The sequence below is a fragment of the Vollenhovia emeryi genome, unplaced genomic scaffold, assembly GCF_000949405.1.
Source record: "Vollenhovia emeryi isolate VEMERY1.0 unplaced genomic scaffold, V.emery_V1.0 DF939152.1, whole genome shotgun sequence".
Classification (NCBI taxonomy): Eukaryota; Metazoa; Arthropoda; class Insecta; order Hymenoptera; family Formicidae; genus Vollenhovia; species Vollenhovia emeryi.
Genome location: NW_011967214.1, coordinates 374,180 through 388,930, shown reverse-complemented (window position 1 = coordinate 388,930; position 14,751 = coordinate 374,180). Strand labels below are relative to the sequence as shown.

General features: G+C 34.6%; 3 protein-coding genes across 3 annotated transcripts in view; all 3 read right to left on the bottom strand.

The window, feature by feature from the left end:
- Nucleotides 1-991, bottom strand: part of LOC105565403 (chymotrypsin-1-like) — a 7,503-nt gene extending 6,512 nt beyond the window's left edge. The window contains exon 1 of the mRNA XM_012018558.1: nt 985-991. The gene's annotated coding sequence lies outside the window, so the exon portion shown is untranslated. The remainder of the gene's footprint in view (nt 1-984) is intronic.
- LOC105565404 (chymotrypsin-2-like) lies at nt 482-5,594 on the bottom strand. Its single transcript, XM_012018559.1, has 6 exons — nt 5,341-5,594; nt 4,607-4,706; nt 4,081-4,243; nt 3,001-3,268; nt 2,164-2,298; nt 482-1,801 (listed from the first exon to the last, which is right to left on the bottom strand). Exons 2-6 carry the CDS (start codon nt 4,656-4,658, stop codon nt 1,655-1,657), a joined length of 765 nt encoding a protein of 254 aa, XP_011873949.1. The 5' UTR covers nt 4,659-4,706; nt 5,341-5,594; the 3' UTR covers nt 482-1,654.
- A 4,152-nt stretch (nt 5,595-9,746) lies between these two features.
- Nucleotides 9,747-12,241, bottom strand: LOC105565482 (chymotrypsin-1-like). The gene is made up of 5 exons (XM_012018729.1): nt 12,190-12,241; nt 11,284-11,413; nt 10,847-11,165; nt 10,499-10,636; nt 9,747-10,052 (listed from the first exon to the last, which is right to left on the bottom strand). Exons 1-5 carry the CDS (start codon nt 12,239-12,241, stop codon nt 9,747-9,749), a joined length of 945 nt encoding a protein of 314 aa, XP_011874119.1.
- Between the last annotated feature and the right edge of the window lie 2,510 nt (nt 12,242-14,751).

Here is a 14,751-nt window from a genome sequence, read left to right as displayed (position 1 = left end):
TATTAGCTGTCCATATGCAGCTACATTTTTTTTTCCGTGTAATATGCACAGAGGTACAACTTTTATAATCAACTCGAAACGTATAATATATGGTCGAAATCTGTAACATGCGAATTTACAATAAGCATTGGTGTTGTTACACAGGCATTTTGTCTTGTTTAATGAGAGCTTTTTACGTGAGTATACTTACTGTGGACGCCGAGTACCAGGCACGCTATTACGAGACCATAGACAACGTTCTTGGCGATGGATATTTTGACATTAAAGATTCTTTGGATTAATACATATAGAACGTTCTACGCCATCGATCGAAATCAGTTAACGCGTCCCGATATTTCTCTTCGTTACATTGATAGGATCGCGTGTGGACGATTACGTGTTAAAATTAAGCTTAACTGCTAGGCACTTACAATATTAAAAATAATAGGATAGCTCGTTTTAATAACAAATACATAGAGAAAGGCTAATAATATATAAGCTGTTGAAGGTGACAAAACAATAATGTTTAATATTTCAAATTAACATCTATACAATGTGCGAACATTTCGGTAGGACAGTGCTTATTTTATGGCACATTGAGTGATTGGAAAAATACGACAAATATCTGCCTGAGAAAGTCTTTTTGTGGAACCAATTAATTTGAAGCTGTTAAATGCAAGTCCAAGAAACTAATGGATCTATTTGATTCAAGTTCAATTGTAAAATTTAATCTGTTATGATATGTAAATTCAGAAAGGATGTCACTAATCAACGCGTTTCGAGCAGCCATGAACACGTCATCTTCGTAACGATAGTAAATAGGTGGAGAGTAACATAATTTCTTTAATACATGTACCTCTAAATTACTATATCTACAAATGATTCACGGTAATGACATAGAATCGGTTGGTAACCAGGTAACAGTATTTGTTCACTTTCCGTTGAATTTTAAAACTATTGCGTGTGGTTATGCACTATATTGTAACTGTGATTCATTAAACATACGTACTCTGCGTATCTTCGTAGGAGAGATAAGTCTTTTTAAATGATAACGTTCTCATCCAGATTATACAGGGTGAGTCATTAAAAAACAAAATTGCTTTCTAAGGATACCTTCATAAATGCTGATTTTGTACATAAATGTTTCAGACAAAAATAGGATATCAAGGGAGACATAATAATATTCGTTTAATTTTGAGAATATACATCAACTATACGTCAATATATACATCAATTATTAATGCAGTTTTGACGATAGCAAAGACATTAAGATCAAAGTTGCAGTTAAACTTGCAGTTAAAATCAAAATTGTACTGAGATAGAAATAATTTTATATCTTTTTATCATTATTTATAATAAATTAAAATTACATACATAATCTACTTTTCAATTAATTATATATGTGTATCTCATTTTTACCTTTACAGTCTTACAATCAGTTTTGTTAATTTTTTATTAGAGATAATCCAGTCTTATACAAATAGGCAAACGTATAATTTTTATACATTAAGAAAATTTTAAAATATTCATGTAAACAAATGCATAAAATTTAACAATACACTGTGGTGAACAAAAGTTCCTAGGCGTTGATTTTTGTCTTCACGTTTTAAAAGAGTATATCATCAGTAATTTCAGAGTAGCATTCGATAGATGTAGGGTGTACTCTAATAGAGTATTAGAGTCCTGTGTAGTACCTAATCCACTCTCGATAGGAAAATACTCTGGTGGATACATCAAGAGCACCTGTACCGCATGACCCATGACTGAACGACATCACACCAACCAAAACATTGTTATCAACAACTGGACCACCCTCGTCGCCCTATTGAATAATTTCATATCATTTAATATTGCTTTATACTTATCAGAACTTTTTATTTATATTATATATAACTTGTCTGAACTCAATAACGCTGTGTTATAGCAAATTTTTGTTGATAAAAGCGCGTGACATTTAAACTTTCTGCTTTAATAAGAAAAACATAATAACATTTATCAAAAGCGCTACTGATTATAAGTTCTTAGGAAAGATATTGAAACGATAAAAACTTCTATTATCGATCTTCTGTATTAATCACAGTTTCACAGATAAAACGATAGTAATTGTGTTGTTTTTTTATGGACCTTGTCTTTTTCTTCATGTTATAATGGCCTAGATACGTTGTTTATTCCAAGATTACTTACGTCACAAATTCCTTTATCTTCCATTATGTAGGTACATATGTGGGTCTCTTTGATGTATTCGTACCTGCTGCATAACTCTTGGGGATAGCCTTTCAACATAATTTCTTGCAAGCGATTAGGAATTGGACCGCCCCACTAAAAAGATTGTTTATTTATATAATAAAGAAACTTTATTCTATAAAATTTATGTCAGAATATGTCAGGAATGTTATAATTTCTACATAGCATTATTTTCATATTTTCTGTAGCCTTCTTTAATCATTTTATTAGTATTTAAATGTGTAGCTGTTAGTCATAGAATGAATGTAGAAAGAAGTGTACAGTATGTAAAAATCACATTTATATGTATTATTCTTATAACTTTATATGTATTTACTGCTTTCTTCCTATTAAAATCATCATATACTTATCTATCTCTTTAGCTTTTTTATAGATTTTAATATAATTTTTATTTACAAAGAATAAAACTAATAAGACTAATAAGATATAAAACTTTTAAAGCAAGTTGCGAATTTTTAATGCTCTTCCAAATATACATTTCCAAGACATTGATACATGCTTCTTAAGTTAGCTGTAAATTGAAAAAATGTATTACTAGGTATATTAATGTTTTTTGTAAAATAGTTTTCGATAGTGACGTCACAAATCTCCAACGTCTAACGTGTTTGTGACAGAATGCGCGCTCTGTTCGTGCATTTTGATCTTGATCATAAAAGATCTTGATCGTAAAAGAATTTATATCTTTTTCGAATTTTATTTCAAATGATGAAGGAATTAAAAAAATTTTGAAGAATTTATATAACAGCTTTAAAGAAATATAAAATGTAAAGTACTTACCTGGAGACGTCCCCAGCCAGTAGCTAAGAGAGGATAACCATCGAAATTGCGATCTGCAGTTGGCAAGGCAATCGGTTGAACATCTTCGTTAAATTCGATGGGATCGAATAGTTCGATTAAACCAATGTCATGAACACGTAGCTTGTTGTTATAACCAGCGTGTACGATCAAATTCATCGGGTGATATATTGATATATTGGCTTCAAAATTTCCATCAAGATAAATGCTTCCAAAAGCAACATAAACACCAGTAGGATTCTTCAGGTACCTAATGGTTTATATAAATGATAATTGTTTAATATTTATAATCTGATATAAAATTCAAGCTATGCGATATAAATGCTTAAAAATAAATGTATATTATTAATATAAACTGAATAAACTGCAGGTCACGAAATTATTAAAAAAATCTTCGTTACTCAAATATTTTTAAGTTATTGCGTTGTATCTTTTAAACGTAAGATTTTAGATGTGAAGCTAATATCACGTTAGTTTGCACGTAAAATAATACAATTAACAACTTACTTAATTTTCTTTGCAATTAACAACTTATTTAATTTTCGTTTTTACAAAATCGAAATTGCGTATATACAAAATTACATGGATCGACAACACTGCGCTATGAAACCATTTCATCACTTGGATTTTATGAATTATTTGAATAGAATAGGAAGAACGCTTCTTGAATTAGAAGCGAATAATTCTTAATCATTTATTTTTAATTTTGCGCAAAATTTTTTCACAGCTTTTTTCTGACAATTTGAAAAGCACCAGTCCTCTCTTCGGCTGCCATTGTCTACGCTACTTCAGATAACTGTCATTGTGATAAGATCAAAACGCAAGAACAGAGCGCGCATTCTGTCACAAACACGTTAAGCGTTGAAGATTTGTGACATCACTGTTGATTCTCATCATATTTATTGAGCAATATTCTTAATTCATGTAATTCCATCAAAATTTTTACTTATATTTATTTTACTTACATTTATTTTACTTATATTTTTACTTATATTATATTGTATACGATTGTTCGAAGAAGACATAATTGAAAACACTTGGGCAGAATAAGAGTGTACGTACGGATAGATACATTGGGCACTGGTAATAACGTAATGTTCACTGATGATGGCCCCACCACAAAAATGGGAAAAAGGATCTAGATCGTTAGTTCTCAATGACACCTGATAAGGATACGCGCCATTCCGAGCATCGGTACCACCGGTAATTTGCGGACCTGGCAAACCTGTCGATCAAAAGAATTTTTACTTTTCTGTCGCTAAAAGTATCAGCTTAGATTTGGCTATGAAAAAAAAAACGTGAACCGGTTATCTTCGTCCTATTCCAAGAAAGTGATAAATATAATATTAAACGAGATGTTTCTAGTAAAATTTTTTGTAGTATAAAACATACCGGACTTGCTATTACTTAAAAGGTAAATGCTAAATTTGTTACATAATCATCACGATATCGGCACTTGCGCAAAATAGTAAGTTAGAAAGAAGGGGTCAAAAATACAGTTTGGTATCAACATTTGTTGAGATTCATTCAAACGCGCGATAAGCAGATTAATGACCATACTATTGTAATTATGGTAAATATAACTTACCGTAAACGGTGAGCGCCAGACACGCGACTAAGAGACCAGCGATAGTATTCATAGCGATAAGCACTGTGCTACGTTGGACATGCTATCTTCAATTTATATCCTGTATCGAAGATTAAAATCATCACTTGGTATTCAGGTTTATCGAAGCGAACCGATAGCAAGCATACGTAAATTATAAAAATACACCATTAAATATTTGCGACATTGATATTTACAAACTATAATAATGGCAAACGCATTGTTAAGCAAGCATGTGTTTATATAATATTTTTATTGAATTGTATAATAATAGGTGCATTTTAAGTATTTGCCAGTGTTCGCAGTTTTGCCACTATAAGCAATTTTGTAGTTTGATGAAACTTGTGGTGAATTAAAAGAATACAATTTAGCAATTTGAAATACGATACATAGTTTTCGTAGTTTTCTTTACAAAAGAACTTACTTCATTTCTACGTATAGGCTCACAGAATAAACCTTTACAATAAAAAAAAAATTTCCAAATCTATTGTATTTTAGTTACGTTATTATTATAGACGAAAATACGTAAATTCAAAACACAAAAGCAAAGGCACTAAGTAAAAACGCGGTTATGGGCGCGTGAGATTTTAATTGATCAACCATATCAATCCGATTATTTCTCTAAAGAAAGGATGATATCATTCGTGGTGTGCGTTTTGATTCTATTTGAAGTCATTGTCAGCACCGTCAAGATTACTACAGTCAAGATCACCCACCGTCATCATCACAATTACGAATTTTCATTACTGCTCCCTCCGGTGGATTCTTTAAATTTGTAGCGATCCATGGTACCATGGATACTCTTGTGACAACGACTGGAAGGCCTTTTTGGCAGAAAGATATAGACACGATTCCAATTTGAGTTTTAATTATTAAAATATTTATTAATTCGGAAGTTAGCTGAAATTTCGTTACTCCCGTCGAAAGAGCAGGTAAAATTCTATCGGTAGTTTTCCTTCTATAATATTGAATAATTTAAGAAGTAAGAAATAAGATTTCAGCCATTTCTAGTCAAATAATATTGTTTGTAATTTTTCACTGGCGAAAAAAATATCAATCGTGTATATACGAATTGTTTCCACATCACTTAGGGTGCGTTGCCACTGAGCACGTCACAGGCGTCACGGTTCGCGTCGTGGTTCTTCCCGCACTTGCCGCGAACGCGTATCAAGAAAGAATAATATATGTAATACGATGCGCGGAGCGGCGCGGGCCACTAACTCGTTCGATTGTCGCCGCGTAAATGATCCTGCCTGACTTTGTTTCGCCGAGCGTCGTAAACAACTCGGTCGCCGAGCACCGGTTCCGAGAAATGACGTAGCGCCGCGAACACCTCGGCCGAAAACGGTCTATCGAGCCGAATTATTCGGCGCGGATCAGTCGAGCGAGGCGGATTTTCCGTGTCTTCGCGTCGCCCCTCGTAACGCGTTTATTTCCTACGAAAATCTCAATCATTTTTTGCGCAACGCGATCGCTTTGTATGAGAGTTATTAACGTATATTCGTCAAAATGGTTTTTATGTTTTTTAAACCCGCGCGCCGCTCGGTGATTGTTTATGTCGAGCCGCCGCGCCGCCGGCGGCCGCCGCGCGGTCAGAGGTCGTTTCGTGCTTCGCAGTATCGTTCGTGCCGCCGGCACGTACGCCACGGGGCGATGTGCGCGATCATTTTCCGATTTTGCAAGTGCCGCGAGACGTCGTTTTCGTGCCTCGGAAGAAGTTCGCTATTTCGCTATTCGAGAGACATCGCGTGGTTGATGTGACCCGTGTAGTACCGCTGTAGCAGCGCCGCGCAGTGCCCGCCGGGAACGACGCCATGTCGACCATTCGAGAAGTGCCGTGGACACGCAAGTGAATCGGTCTCGTGCGATAGTCGTCGCGTTTCACGGTACGCACGAACGCAGTAAGTTTACCATCGTCCACTTTAACAATCGCGCGACGTAGACTCGACCCTCGCGCGTCGGTAATCCTCCGAGGCGCGTATATCTGGGAGATCCTGGCCGAAATCTTACGCGCGGTCGGCGTCGCTAAGGCGCCGTCGTAACCTCGGGCGCCAGAAGTGCGTCCAGTTTTCTAATACGCACGCACGCAGTGAGTTGACCATCGTCCAGTTTAACAATCGCGCGACATAGACTCGATCCTCGCGCGTCGGCTATCCTCCGAGACGCGTATATCTGAGAAATCCCGGCCGAAATGTCGCGCGCGGTCGGCGTCGCTAAGGCGCCGTCGTATCTTCGGACGTCAGAAGTGCGCCGAGTTTTCGAATACGCACGAACGCAGTGAGTTCACCATCGTCCAGTTTAACAATCGCGCGACGTAGACTCGATCCTCGCGCGACGGCAATCCTCCGAGACGCGTATATCTGAGGAATCCCGGCCGAAATGTCGCGCGCGGTCGGCGTCGCTAAGGCGCCGTCGTATCCTCGTCAGAAGTGCACCGAGTTTTCTCATTTTAGTCCGTGTATTCTCGCGCGTGCAGTGATATCCGAGTTTTCCACGCGCGATGCGCGGCGAGAGGAGCGTCCGCGCGAAATCGCCCCGTCGAACGCACGCATTCGGTTCCCTTTTCCGCGACGCGCGTCAAGTTGTGCGCGGTCTACAATGCGAGTCGCAGAGTCGTAGTCGTAAGAATGATCGACTGCGATTGGTCAATTTCGTCAGGCACATAAGAATTGACCAATCATAGTCGATGATACATACTATTCTTACGACTACGACTTACGATTTCTATGTGACGAGGCTTTAGCCTCCGCGAGTCCTTCCCGCCGGAACGTTCCCGTCGTTTCGCGCGCGATTGTCTCTCGTTCTCGTTGCGTGACGTCCGCGTCGATTAGTGCCGGGACTGCCGTGTCGTGCATTACTTAGGCCTGTTACACAATACGTCGTATGTCGCTGTCGGATGTCGGGACGTGGTCGATGGTCCAATGAGAAAATTTATTTTTTGAAAAGGAATTTTCTTATTGGACCCATCGACCACGTCCCGACATCCGACAGCGACATACGACGTATTGTGTAACAGGCCTTAGTGAATTAGGTCCTCTTTCGCGAGTGTCGTGTTGTGCCGGTGCAAAATGAAGGAGTCTGAGAGGAGGCGGCGGCCCAGGCGGCATCAGGCAACGGCGGAGCAACTCTATGGTGAGTACAATTGTTTGTGCACTAGTCTCGCGTTAACGTTCATTTCGCGGAATGTTTTACCTCGTCGTTCCGTTTACTCAACTCGCCCGTTCGAATTATTCGCATGAGAACCCGCCGAACGATTTATACGTATGTCCCTTATTACGAGACAAGTTCCTAATATGAGATAGCGAGATTTCTGTTAAATTAACAAGCATCGTCTATTGGTTCCACTGTGAATTTGTTGCTCTTGAAAGTGAAATCTGTTTAGTGGGAAATTTATTGTTAGATCGTGTAATCGTCGCGAAAAAAGATTTGTAATTGAATTTCAACGTTGAAAACCTGCTGTTAACAGGTTTTCTTAAATTCTCTGTTTTAATGTGAACTTTTTAATTCTATGTTTCAGAACCAACGTAGTTCAACTCCGCTGCTGCGCATCGGGTCGGTAAGCCAACAACATTTTTTATTAAACGAATAATATTATTTGATTAGAACTGGTAGAAATTTTGTTTCTTCTATCTTAAATTATTCAGTATTATATAATAGAAGGAGAAACTATTGATTTCTTTTCATTTGTTGCAATTCGGGTGGGTTATGCTTCTATATACATACATTCTCGCACACGTGCAAGAGTGACAACCACTATTAAATATATCTCGCGGGCGAGTTAAATTCCAAGTCGAACCCCTTAATTAAAGATTTGTAGGTTTATTATGTTGAAACACGGATAGGTAGGTCTATAGATCGGAATACGGGTAGGTAGGGATTCGGATAGACAGGGAAAAGGGACATAATTCGACTGTTTGAAAGATTAAATAAATTAACAAAGTAACAATAACTTTAATGTAATAAGTACCTAAAATGAAGTTCGTGTTATTTTACGCTTAGGCAGAATATTTCATATGTAACGGCGAGAGAAATACAGATATTATATGCATTGTAAAGTAAGTCATAAGAAAAATGAGATAAATAATAAAACTGCAAGAAACGAAATTGTAAAGAAAATAGGATCGTCGATTAAACGCAGCGGGGGTGGTGGAGGGCCTTTATACAAGTTCGATCTGTTTCTATCGAATAAAATTTTAGTTCAATTCGATTCACATAGTCTTTTAATCGATAAATTTTAGTTTGCAATTGATTGATAAATTTGCCTTTACAACTTAATTTTTCGTTTGCACATTAATAAAAAATGATATACAGTAGGAACTAGTGGTCTTAATTATTCGAAGCTTCGCAACTTCGAAGCTTCGAAGTATCCGAAGAAACGAAGAAACTTCGAATATCGAATTTTCGAAGTTTCGAAGTTTCGAAGTTTCGAATATTCGAAGTCAACTAATGCATTAAGATATAAGTTAAAAACTATAATATTGATCCGCCAGCAAATATTAAATTGAAGGGTGAATAAATCGACACCACTGGCAACAGGAAAACCTCCTTTATTCGCACAACGTTTCGGCCAAAACCCATGGCCGAAACGTGCGAATAAAGGAGGTTTTCCTGTTGCCAGTGGTGTCGATTTATTCACCCTTCAATTTAAGATATAAGCTTTCAAAGACCAACTTAATTTATCATCTGTATCTATCATCTGTATCAGGCAGTAAAAAGAAATAGTTAATAAGATAAAATGTTAATGATAGAAAATTTATTTCCTTCGAATTAATTATATTTTTATGAGCGAATGGACAAAATGTGTCCGACAAAAAGAACATTTGTTTTTTTATACTTGTAATGATATTAATTAGTTGGAATTTAATTAGTTCACAGTTATAGTAAAAACGATTAATTTTGCAAAATGTGTTATTGTTTTTTATCCTGTTAATACATTAGTTGACTTCGAATATTCGAAACTTCGAAACTTCGAATCTTCGAAAAATTCGAAAACTTCAATTCTCGAATAATTTCTACGAAGCTTCGAATCTTCGACGACTCGAAGCTTTGAAATTGAAAATCTTCGGAGAAAAATTTCAGCTCTAGTAGGAACAGCCACATATGTAATTGATTTTATATAAAGTTACCAATCACCACTGCCATCATAATCCCTGTCATCGTCATCACTGCTATCATCACCACTAACATCATCGTCATCGTTATCATGGGTAATGTCAGGATTACCATGTTCAGTAACATTGGTAACATTATAATATTTACGAAGTTTCTTTGGTGGTTCATCCAGTGGATTCTTTAAATTCGTAGAGATCCATGGTATAAAACTGGATACTCTTGTGACAACGTCGTAAATATTGTCTTTTTCGCAGAAAGATGTAGATGCGATTCCAATTTGAGTTTTATCGGCCACTATAGGTCCACCGATATAATGCTGAAATAAAGCTGGGATTATTAATAATAAAGTACTAACATTAAGAATCATTTGACACTAGCAGATAAATCAACATGATTAATCAAAGTAGTTAATCGACCATGACTGGCTATGTGTTTTTAACACAGAAAATTTTTCGCAATAAAATTCGCAAAAAAAACCATTAACTGGTTTGCTTAATAATAAAGTACTAATATTATAAATAACAATGGACTGCTTATTATTGCAAATTCGTCCTATAATGATTTCGAAGTTAAGATAAAACTGTTACCATACAATATTAGATTCCTTTAATATATGTATATCCTTTAATATAATTTTTTATAAAATTAATATTCTTCTTGGTGTTGCCAAAAATATTGTGCCAATATATTATACGTGTATTTATTAATTAAAAAAAATAGATATGTATTACCTTGTTTTATAATTAATAACTGACGGCTTACCTTACAGAATTTCCTTTCTGGTTCACGTAGAGTACACATATGGGCATTTGTGACTATCGGATATATTTTTCTGCACATTTCTTGCAAACCAACATCTAACTCAATTTCTTTCAAATTATTCGAAGTAATATTGCCATACTAAAAAGAATAAATACAAATTAGAGCAAAAGAGCATTGAAGTAAATAACGAAGAGTAAATAATTATTAAATCGTTTTATCATAATTATTTCTAATTTCTATATAATATACGTATCAAGGAAAAATAATAAGTTCTTCTAAGAGTGTCTCATAGTCTCATATTCAGATATGTGACTAGAAAATTGTTGAATATTACGAATTTAATTTTACCGTTGCCCTTCCAAATCCGGATAATGTGCACGATATAAACGCAATATCTTTATCGCTTGTCATAAGATTTATCGGTTGCACTAGCGTGTTGTATTTGATAGGAGTTTTAAGATGTACTAAAGCAATGTCGTTAAATAAAGGTTTAAAAGATCCTAAATCGATGTCGTTATATACAGTTTTAAGATTTCCTAAAGCGATGCCCGTATGTGAATGACTATAATTTTCGTGGACAACAACATTCTCTACGTCATAAACATCTCCCGATACGTTCAAAGAGTTTGTTCCGACATGGATCTTTAACGGTCTAGAATCATCCCACCTAATAATAAAAAAAGCATACATAGTATATACTCAGTTTTACATAGTAGGCTATTTGACATGTTAAAAAATTAAATAATAACATAAAGATATACATATATTTAAAATATTTAACGTACCCACAGACACACAATGCTGAAGTTAACACGTTAAACTTATTGATGATAGATCCGCTGCATAAGTGATTTGTAGCGTTATGTCTTATTAGAGCGTGATATGGAAATTTGCCGACTTGAGGAGACGAACCTCCTGACGAAAATTAATTAATTATATTTATATGTGCGCCAAATGTCTAATACTTTACTATACATTTTTAATAATAACAATTAAATATCGATATCTATCTTACTGCTACGTGAATTTTTCGAGTCAGTTTAAGATTTATTTAAAATAAAAATCTTTTAACAAAAATTTTACTGTTAAAATCACATTAATATTTAACATTAAAATACACCTATTTGTACATAATATGTATATAGGGTGTTTGGTTATAAATGTCCGGGTAAATATCTCGAAAACAAGGCATTTGAGAAAATTGTTACATACAAAAATTGTAGGTTTTAAGCGGATTTATTTACCAACCTTATCAGTTTAATCTATGATTGTGTCGCCAAAGTAAGATCAAGGTCAACTTTATATTGTTAAATGCAAATTGCTATTTTTTATTATATCTTTTTTCTACGAATTGTTTTCGAGATATTTGCTTAGATATTTATAACTGAACACCCTTCTCCCTCCTGTTAAAGGCGAAAAGAAGTATATATCCTTCTATATTCGTTTACATAATTATTTAATTCGCGACTAAAGTTCTTTGAAATTTACTTAAATCTAATGTATTGTATTTTATACAACTATTTCCCCGGAAATAAGTATGTTAATATTAAAAATGTATACATATACTAAATTGTTTATAGTGTTTAGACATATATTGTCATAAAGACACGCGTTGTTTTTCTCTTTCCTTTTTTCTATATTTATCTAACTCTATGTCTTTATTATAGTATAATGTTTATAAAAATTCTTACCTTGAATGGTGTATATCACAGCCATAAATACAAGACAACCTAACGTATGCATTTTTGTAAATCTGTTGACCGAAAGATGAAACGAATAAGTGCAATTTATATATTTTTGTGTTACGACTGAGTTATAAAATCATAGGAATCTGTAAATCACTGCGTTTCAGGAATCTGTAAGGAAGACCGGGGCTCGTTGGCATAGTTTTCACAATTTTGACATTTGACTGTTTAAACAACTAATTATCATAATTAAACTATACTAATATGATAGATAGAACCTTTCTCTGCATTTTCATGCCAAAAATAATTCTGTATAGTTTCTTTGCAGTAAGAAAAATACGAACACGCTGCATGGTTATAGCCAGCTTACCCCGATAGTGCGGTAAATTGTATAAATTATGGTGTAAGTTGGCTATACAATTAAGTCTATTAGCGAATTCGGTTGCTTGCACTGGTGCGCACTGAGTGCGCACTAAGGCTTGTTTACAGTCAATTCTTATATTTCCGAAGCGTCTTAAATATTCTTGAAATATTTCGTAGCCAGTAAAACGATCTGTATAGCATCCATACGGATTGTTTTCTGGCTAAATCGCTTTGAACGTGCATTTAAGACAAAGTTAAGTACAAAAATTGACTGTAAACTGGCCTTGGTGTGCACTCGGTACGCACTAGTGCAAGCAACCGAATTTGCTATATGTCAAATTAATAAAAACGTAATAGAAATAAAAAACAAATAAAAGATATGTTCTACTTGATGAAGTAAAAAAGTCATTAATGGTCGTATCCGTTATAATAATCGACTAGTTACATGTTAAAGAGGTGTATTCAAGATAGAAGGTTACCTACAATTTCTTTGTTTCTGTTATTCAATAATTCACAGTATTTATATACGACTCATGCGCGCAGTAACAGCAAGTGACGCAAGTGACGCTACCCTGATAGCACAACAAGTCTCAGTTATGTTGCAGTTATGTGCTATCAGGGCAAACTTGCCAACGTACCTCATCTCTATATATGATTGATCTCAGTCATTTTATTATAACAAATTAATGTTGTGATTCAAAATAATATATCGTATAGTAGCTGAAACTTTACTTTTAACTAATAATAACGTTATTTAGATTTACTTCTAAAGTTGGAGGACATTAAATGCAAAATATTTCAATGCTTGAAAATTTACTTGACACCTCGTGAATCAGATTTTTTCTTTTTCTATCTAATACTTATTTGATTTAAATAAAAATTTGAGAAAAGTGTCTGTGTTATAAAAGAGATATTTTACGATAACTTTTGTATTATTTTTTCGCCATAAATATATAAACGCAACGCAATGCCTCTTGTGACAACGAGCCCCGGTTTCCTGTAAGTCACTAAAAATTGTAGGTATTAATATTATAAATGCAACTTAGCTCCCTGTTTTTCAATCACCCTATATTCACCAGGCTTACTGGGGATGAGCGCATTAGTGTTCTACCGTCTGAATAAATTATAAAAAGTAACCAATTTTACTTACCTATATTAATTATACTCTCTTATTCTCCGTACGGTGCAATATCAATAATTTCCTATTCTCTAAACAATGCGATAGAATACAGCGAATTAATAGCGCAATGAAGTACAATGTAGATTTGGTAGTGCAATGGAATACAGTGAGTTAGCAATGCAGTGGACTCTTTACTGTGATAGAATCGGAGGACTACTACATTTTGGTGGAAAAATGAAACGAAATCTAGCCCTTGTATTTCCGTGGTGGGGGTATTTTAGGCCCATGGAAGTTATGTACCTACTGATTGTGAGTTGGAATCTCCTTTGTCCATTGGAATGCAGTTGGCCGAGTGGTGGCTCCTGCAGAAAGGAGCGAATAGTGTGGGTGCTTTGATGGGGTCTCTTGTATTTTTGGAAATTTATGACTTTTTCAAAAAAAATATTAATGCATTATATACCAGGTTATACATATATGCACGTTTAAAAATATGTGACGTCAAATCTCAAAGAGCTGTCAGGTTTCTTCCAAACATTATATTTTTTAACTTTACTAATAAATAGTTATTTGCAGAAGGTGGTGACTTCATATATTTAATAGCGCATTTTAATTCTTATGACATTCATTATGTTCATCTCTTTTTTTGTTAAGATCTACATTTTCTATGAGATTAACCCTCAAAGTGCTTCTGCGAGTAATCGGCCCATAATCCCTATATTAAAAAGTAGAACTTTAACATAAAAAATCGTCGATCGTGTTAAATACTTTGAATGCCATGTTATTAATATTAAAACATTGCTCGTGACAATGAAATATATTATTTTGTAGTCTAACATTGAGTGTGGAAATATATAAATATTCTTTTATTTATATACTTATGGCAGATATAGGAATCTTCTTAGTTTAAGAAAGGAATTCTCTTTAAAGAGAATCTTTTTTACATTTAAGAAGGGTAGATATGCTTTCTTACCGTCATATTATTAAACATTTGAGATTATTAATTATAATTATAATGAAAAACATTTCTAGAAATGGACATTTACTATTTATTATAATTTTACAAGTTAATATACATATATATGTAT